Source organism: Poromitra crassiceps (genome assembly GCF_964638095.1).
Source record: "Poromitra crassiceps genome assembly, chromosome: 21".
Classification (NCBI taxonomy): Eukaryota; Metazoa; Chordata; class Actinopteri; order Beryciformes; family Melamphaidae; genus Poromitra; species Poromitra crassiceps.
In genome coordinates this window covers 21,828,358-21,836,422 of record NC_139638.1, presented here as the reverse complement: position 1 = coordinate 21,836,422, position 8,065 = coordinate 21,828,358, and the positions used below count along the sequence as shown (strand labels likewise).

The following is an 8,065-nucleotide window of genomic DNA, read 5'->3' as shown; positions in this document are numbered from 1 at the left end:
GTGCGTGCGTGGTCAGGGTCATCTGGTTACCATTTGAAGGCAGCATTACACTTTAATGATATCCTAGGGCAAAACAACAGTAGCTGAACATGCAACTCTGCTTCTCTCCGCCTCACATCAGACTGTTGCTACACTGTAACTAGTTGACTTCTGTGATCGGAGAGAGAGTGAAAATAGCAACTTTACACATTATATACTTCTAGCCTGATAACGTGTTCATTGACGTCTGACTCTGATACCTTGTGGCTAATGTCAGGTTTTGCTCTGACAGTGTATGTTTGTTTGCCTGTCTTTCATATCGCAGTGCCATACATACCGTGTCCCACCTACTTTCTGCCCCTCACATCTGGCTTCAATCAGAATCCACCAATCCCACGGCAGCTGCCTCTCTGAGAAAGAGTCGTCGGGTCGAGTAATCAAATCTCAAGGTTTCTCTCTCTCAAACTCATTCAATTATCTGCATGATTCCTCACGGTCGGAATGTGTGTTTTTTTGGGAGAGAAATCAAGGGACAGAAAGAAACGCAGAGAAACTACTTAGTTGCTTAAAATGATCAGGGAATTTGGAAGACTTACAGCCCTACCTGTGTGCGTGTGCACAGGTACTCCCCCAAACTGTCAGCCACGGATTGGTAAATTATACTGTATGTAATAACCTGTATGATGATACAGTATAATGATCTGTATGTGAGAGTATGTTGTTAATTCTGTTAATTAACAGAATCATTAGTCTATAGTGGTTACTGTATGTTGAAAGAAACATTTATATTTGAAATGTAAACCTGTTGGTCTGCAATAGAAAATGATTTCACACAATGGAAAACAGGGTTTTTCCTGGCTCAGAATGGGCCTTTTGGGGGGTTACTACTACACACAAGCATCGTCTTGACTTGAAATCAAATCAAATCCAGAGTCTGGCTTGTCTGAGACCGAGTCAAGACCAAGACCGAGGGAGGACGAGACCGAGAGGAGACCGAGACCATCAAAATGTGGTCTTGAGACCTCCAACAACGCGTGTACTTGTGTTGTTTTCGTTTGGCTCATGGCTGCACTTATGACCTATACTGCAGCCAGCCACAAGGGGGCGATGGAGATGTTTTGGCTTCGAACTGTCATGACATCCATATTTTTTTTTACAGTCAACGATCATGACACCCCCACCACCAGCATCACATCAGGGAGACACAACGGCACTATTCTTGGACCGCCTGTCACCATGGCAACAGCAGACAGCGATGCTGAGAGAAAAGGACGGGGGCCTTGTTTGATTGACAGGCCTGATGTTTAATGGATGATGGATGGTCGTCTCTGTGTTTGACAGGCAGCAGCAGCAGCAGCAGCGTGCTGTCCTGTCGTGTGCAGACATCCTGCCATATGGAATGGAAGGAGATGGGCTGATCGTTATCTCAGCTTCACACAACTTATGAATGTATGAAGAACATATTCGCACGCCTTCGTAATGTATGCACATATGTTTTGATGGACGTTCCTCTTTCTGCACACGTGTAAACATGCACACAGCACAGACCAACTGCCAGCTCTGCAGCATCGCTGTGAGAAGAGGAAAATACAGATAATAATCATAATAATAATATATAGGACTTATATAGCGCTTTTCTAATTACTCAAAGATGCTTTACAAACAGTATAACATAAAATTGTTATTGTAATTGTTTTGCATGTAGCCTATCTTTTTATATTTAGTAAATTGTCTTGTTGTGTGAATTGTACAGTTCTGCAGTTTTTCAGTGGGGCCCTGGCTTCACTGCAAGCGTGAATTCATCAAATCAAATCAAAACTTACACAAATTTAGAACACAAACAAAAATGGGGGTTACAAAATGAAAAAGGATGGTGGAGGTGGAAGTCAGATATTGTAGGCTTTCTTGAAAAGGTGGGACTTGAGTGTGTCAGAGTTTCAGATGTTGAGGGGCAGGGACTTCCAGAGGGTTGGGGCAGCGATGGTGAAGGCTCTGTCCCCCAAGGTGCCGTACTTGGTCTTGGTGATGGGGGTGAGAAGGTTAGCATCGGCAGATCGGAGGTGGTGAGTGGTGGAGTGGCGATGGAGGAGATCTGTCAGGTGTAAAGGGGGGCGAGATTATTGAGAGCTTTGTAAGTGATGTGGAGGATCTTTGAAATGTATTCCAATGCATATGTGTTGTTATAATTATCAGCAATGTTACTGTATTATGTTTTCGTTTTTATGTTATGTGTTTGGACCTCAGGAAGAGTAGTCTCACCTTGGTGCAGACTAATGGGGATCCACAATAAACAATAAACATTCCGTGCTGAATTGGAAGCCAGTGAAGGTGTTGGAGGGTGGGTGTGATGTGTTCTCTGGAGCGGGAGTGAGTGAGCAACCGGGCAGCTGAGTTTTGAACGTATTGTAGTTTATGGAGGACAGTGGTAGAGACTGCTGTTGCAGTAGTCTAGTCTGGAGAGCCTGTATGTACTGTATTTAACTTGCCAAAGGATGAATAGAATGATTTTTACCTTCATGTAAGTATTGTTAAAGTAGAGAAATGTAGATCTGTAGACTCTTCCTCTCTCAGTGAAGGTTTGTTGTCTGCGGTGCTTGCTGCTTGCTGCTTGCTGCTTGCCTCCTCGTTGCCTCAGTGATGCGGTCTTGGATTCTTGTGCAACTTTATCTTCTTCTTTCACAACTTATTATTTTTCCTCTGCCAAGGAAGGAGGTCATGTTTTCACCCCCATAGTTTTGGTTCTGTCAGCAGGATATCATCAGAAAAACAACTCTGAACACAGAGTTTCAGGAGATCTGGTGGACAGATAGGCCTTAGGCCAAGGAACAATTGATTAGGTTCTGGTAGTGATCCAGATCAGAGATCAGACCACCGTTACTGTAGATAATTATGCTTCTTCAGCCATAACTAGTATGGTACTGGTACCTTAACTGACGAGAGAGAGAGAGAGAGAGAGAGAGAGAGAGAGAGAGAGAGAGAGAGAGAGAGAGAGAGAGAGAGAGAGAGAGAGAGAGAGAGAGAGAGAGAGAGAGAGAGAGAGAGAGAGAGAGAGAGAGAGAGAGAGAGAGAGAGAGAGAGAGAGAGATGGGAACATGTGGTAAAATAAACCTTGACCTGGAGATTCAAGCAGCTCCTCTGCTCCCTGCCATCACCTCCCCCCTCTGAGACTCATCTTAGGTGTGTTTGTTTTCCAGCTCAGTGCAGCCCTTGCTGTGCAGAACCCGTGTTGTTTCTGATGTAGTGGAACAGTACAAAGAGTACCAGATACAGACATCTCATCTCACAGCTTGCTGCTGACACCAGAAGATCATCTGACCACAGCCAGACAAGTTGTGACATCCAGGATTTGAGTGGGCAAACGGTTTGACCGTTGTGGTTGATGTCCTGAAAAGGCAGACTGGTCACCAGCTCACATTGTGAGAAAAGGACGTGATGACAGATGCGTTTTCCATGCAGTGTTGAAAATCGTCTGGATTGGTTGTGAAAATGTCTGTGGAACGCTTAGAAGCATAATCATGTAACGATTCTATATGTTCAATATTTAGTCAAATCTTTCTTTCAAAAGTCCAGCATTGAATTAATTGAATTAATTTAAGACAGTTGTTAGAAATACAAATGAACAGATAAAATCCATACACCAGTATTAAAATGGTCGAGGAATAAAACACAATAAATTGCATTACTTGTTTCCATTGTGGTTTGCATTGGGATGTAAAGGCAGCGCTTGCCCCTCCCTCATTACCACCACTGAGGTGCCCTTGAGCAAGGCCCTTAACCCCAACTGCTCCAGTGGAGCTGATCAGTGGCCAGCAGATCAGACTGTGGTTGTACTGGTGCAGCTTCCAGGTGTGAATGTGTGTTTGAATGTGAACAGGGCACTCCTGAAAAAGAGAGCATTGCTCTCAGTGAGACTCCCCCTGTATAAATAAAGGTAAAAATATATATATATATATATCTTCTGAAACGGTTCAAACGGACATCATTTTTCTATTGTACCCGCATTTTAAATACAGGCCCATTTTCCTCCATTCTTTTCATGTTGACAGTGATGAAGAACACCATAGCTATCGTACACAAAGATAAATAACTCTGTCCATCTTCTTCCTCGTTTCTCTCCACAGGCATTCCCGCCCCTGCCCAACGAGGCCGAGATCGCACAGACCAAAAAGCTCTTCCGACGCAGGAGGAACGACCGACGGTAATCATGCACACATGCCTACACACACACGCACACGCACACACACACACACACACACACACGCACACACGCACACACACACACACACACACGCACACACAGACGCGCGCCTACCTCAGTGAGGGGGAATGTTGCTCAGGCCTAAAGCTTGAACTGCTCTCCCCTCGCCAAATCTATGTCAAGACAGGAATGCAGAGGCTCCACACTCCACTACAGACAGGATGGACGAGACGTTTAACGGACCACTCAAGTCTCGTTTGCTGCACACTTCAGCCCGTTCGTCAGTTCAACCTGTCTTTGCTTCTCTTCTGAGAGCTTTATCTCGTTTGATCTCCCAAAACGCCCTGACTTTGCCCCACTGGCAGACTAGTGCGTTTACACTGTGCTCCAAGTGTGTGCACACTCAAAGATGTCACTTCGCCCAAGTCTGACTTCACTCAAACAAGGTTCTTGGGAGGGAAATATCTCTCTCTCTCTCTCACCCCGTCTCTCTCTCTCTCTCTCTCTCTCTCTCTCTCTCACTGTCTCTCTCTCTCTCTCTCTCTCTCTCTCACTCTGTGTGTCTCTCTCTCTCTGCGCCCTGATGTCACTGGAAAACTTTCCTTCAGTTGCTTAGAAACGGGCAAAAGAGAAAATATTTGGGTTTTCTTTGTGGATAAAAAGAGAAAAAATTAAGCTATACCAAAAGGAAAAAGAATCCTCGACTTTTCATCCTTTTTGATTTTTTTTCTTTCTTTTTTTTAGCGGAGAGAGTAATCGTTCCTGTCGTGTGCTATTGTGCTTAATGTGTGCTGCTGCTGCTGGGTGCAGCATAGACCTGTCACAAAGAAAAGAACAGCCAGCTGATCTGAGACCAGCTGACCTGAGACCAGCTGACCTGAGACCAGCTGGACCTGAGACCAGCTGATCTGAGACCAGCTGAGCTGAGACCAGCTGAGCTGAGACCAGCTGAGCTGATACCAGCAGATCTGAGACCAGCAGCACTTTGGAGTCCGTTCTCTTTGTGTGAATTCAGAGTGTTAACAAGGGACCATCCTCTGCTTCTTCTCCACGTTGGCTTGATGAAAGCTGTCTTCTCAGGGGAACCTATTGAGATGCATGTGGTGATGTCTCCAGTCTTATGTATATGTGTCTGGAGGTTTAGCATGGTCCATTAGTATGTGTGGATGCAGCAGCTTGTCCTCCTTAGCTCCAGTATCATGTGAATCGTACATCAACACTGATGACAGCACATCTCCTCTGTGTCTGTTGCTCTGCAGTAAGGTTCAGCCTGGGAAGGAAAGTAGGGTTGCAACTAACGATTATTATTTTCATGATCGATTAATCTGTCGATTATTTTCTCGATTCATCGATTAGTTGTTTGGTCTATGAAGTGTCAGAAAATGGTGGAAAAAAAGGTCGATCGGTGTTTCCCCAAAGCCCAAGATAACGTCCTCTAATGTCTTGTTTTGTCCACAACCCAGAGATATTTAGTTGACTGTCACAGAGGAGTCAAGAAGCCAGAAACATATTCACATTTAAGAAGCTCGAATCAGAGAATTTAGACTTTTTTTTTCTTAAAAAATTACTCAAAACGATTACCGTAAATTTCGGACTATAAGCCGCGGCTTTTTCCCCGTTTTTTGGCCCCTGCGGCTTATATAACGGTGCGGCTTATCTATGGATTTTTTCAGCAAACGGCCACTCGGTGACCTCCAAAATCGATGGATTTTACAGGTTACACAGCTTCATCTGCACATTTTATGTGCATTGCTTTGCTGCTTGTTTTTTCGATTATTTTTTTGTAAAGCACCTTGAATTGCCTTTGTGTATGAAAGGTGCTATATAAATAAAATTTGACTTGACTTGACTTGACATCATTTGGCGGAAATCAACCGGCATCACGGTGAACATGGCGCTCAGCTAGACAGCTGCTACACCAGACCAAACAATATGTTTTAGCGATCTGATCTAAAATGAATAAGGTGACCAGAACCAACTGAATAACTTTAAAGAGTGGGGCAAATGCCTGCTGGAAGAAGCACAAGACTGAAAACCAGTAAGCAGAAAGAAAAGAGACGAAGCAATCACCGCCATGAATGAGGAAATGACTCACCTGCTGGAGGCTGGAGATACACGGCTTGGGCTTAACTTTTACTCCGTGAAACACTATCGATTAAGTCCGACATCGCTCAGAGGTTTTGAGCAGCTTGAAAACAAGTTTGAAAACGTGCAGAAGTCCATCCACTCACTCACTAAAGAAAATAAGGCAACCGTGAACAGAGTTTCTAATGCGGAAAAGCGCATCAGCGCACTGGAGGACAAAAACAACACAGTGAGTCCGAAAGTGGATAAAATGCAAAAACAAATCGAAACCCTGCACACGCAGGTTGATGACTTAATCAGCAGGAGTAAAAGAAATAACATTCGCCTGATCAATGTAAAAGAGGAGCTGAGATTGGTGACATGGACGCTTTCCTTGGCAAAATCCTGTGTTACATCCTGGACCTGAAGGAAGGCGAGAAACCACAGTGGACAGGGCACACCGGGCGCCTCGGCCACGTCCAGACCCCGGCCTGACACCGAGGGCCATCTTCATCCGCCTACTCCGCTGGCCCGACCGTCAACTCATCCTCCAGGCTGCGGGGAAGAAGCCTCTTCCCCGCAGAAGGGTACGCGCTTTTTCGTCCGGCAGGACCTCTCCGCGTTGGTGCAACAGAAACGCGCAACATACAACAGCATCATCGAAAAGGTTAAAGTCAATGGATATCGCTTTGGCGTACTGTACCCAGCGAGACTCATCATAACCATTGATGGACAGCGGCGGAACAAGAGCTCAAAGTGAAACTGCCGAATATCTTTTGAGTTGGACTGGTCAATAGTACTGTGAGTAACTAAAATAAAAATAAAAAAAACTGAATTCTCTCTTCTTTAGCACTCTTTCTAACTATAAATCCACTTCTGTTTTAATTTCCTCTCTTGCCCTCTTTTCACCACACCGCGGACACTGTGTGCACTGTAAAAAAAAACACAGGTGGTGTTGTGTTATGTTGTTTTGTTGAAATGTTAATAAATGGGAGCTTCCTCAAACAGCCATCTCTTTCCCGACAATCCCCTCTGTGCACGAACCCTTACATATGGTAATTAAACATTAAAACACAATTAAAAAAAAAAAAAAAAAACATTAAAACACCTGCGGCTTATAGTCCGGTGCGGCTTATATATGTAACAAACAGGCAATTTTGCTGCTGCGGCTTATACTCCGGTGCGGCTTATAACCCGGAAATTACGGTAATCGATTTTCAAAATAGTCGTTGATTATTTTTCTGTCGATCGACTAATCGATTAATCGTTGCAGCTCTAAAGGAAAGCCCACAGTGTTGTCTCCATACGGCCAAGCACAGGCAATGTACTGGTGGATCAGTTATATCTGCCACAATGCAGAGGTAGAGAGAGAGAGAGTGGGATGAGGATGGAGAAATGAGAGAAGAGAAGGAGCGAGAGATGGGAGAGAGAGATCCGTTTAACAGTGTGAGCAAGAGAGAGAGAGATTAGCGAGAATGTTGTCAGAATGCAGATGTTGACTTCTGGCTAAATCACTGATCTGATTCGAGGAGGATCTGCAGAACTGGGCTTTTAAAGTGCCTCAGACAGCCACGCCCCTCCTCCGGGTTCGGCATGGGGCCTGAAGCCCAGTTTATGGTTCGCCGTGCGACACTTTTGAAACGGTTTCCCAATAGATATCAGATCATGATCTGATCTGATTCTGATCTGATCCATCATTTTTCTATTGATGTTTCGTAAAATCCATGTATATATCTAATCTATATGCACACTTGCGTAGGAAGGTAGGTTGTGTAGAAATGACAGCATTAGTTGACAGGCTAAATGGTCTCCACAGCTGTTTCT

General features: G+C 44.5%; 1 protein-coding gene across 1 annotated transcript in view; it reads left to right on the top strand.

The window, feature by feature from the left end:
- Positions 1–8,065, top strand: part of ctif (CBP80/20-dependent translation initiation factor) — a gene marked incomplete at both ends in the record, with an annotated part of 90,336 nt that overhangs the window by 38,514 nt on the left and 43,757 nt on the right. The window contains one exon of the mRNA XM_083657926.1: positions 4,101–4,177. Within this exon, the coding sequence (XP_083514052.1) occupies positions 4,101–4,177 (77 nt within the window). The remainder of the gene's footprint in view (positions 1–4,100; positions 4,178–8,065) is intronic.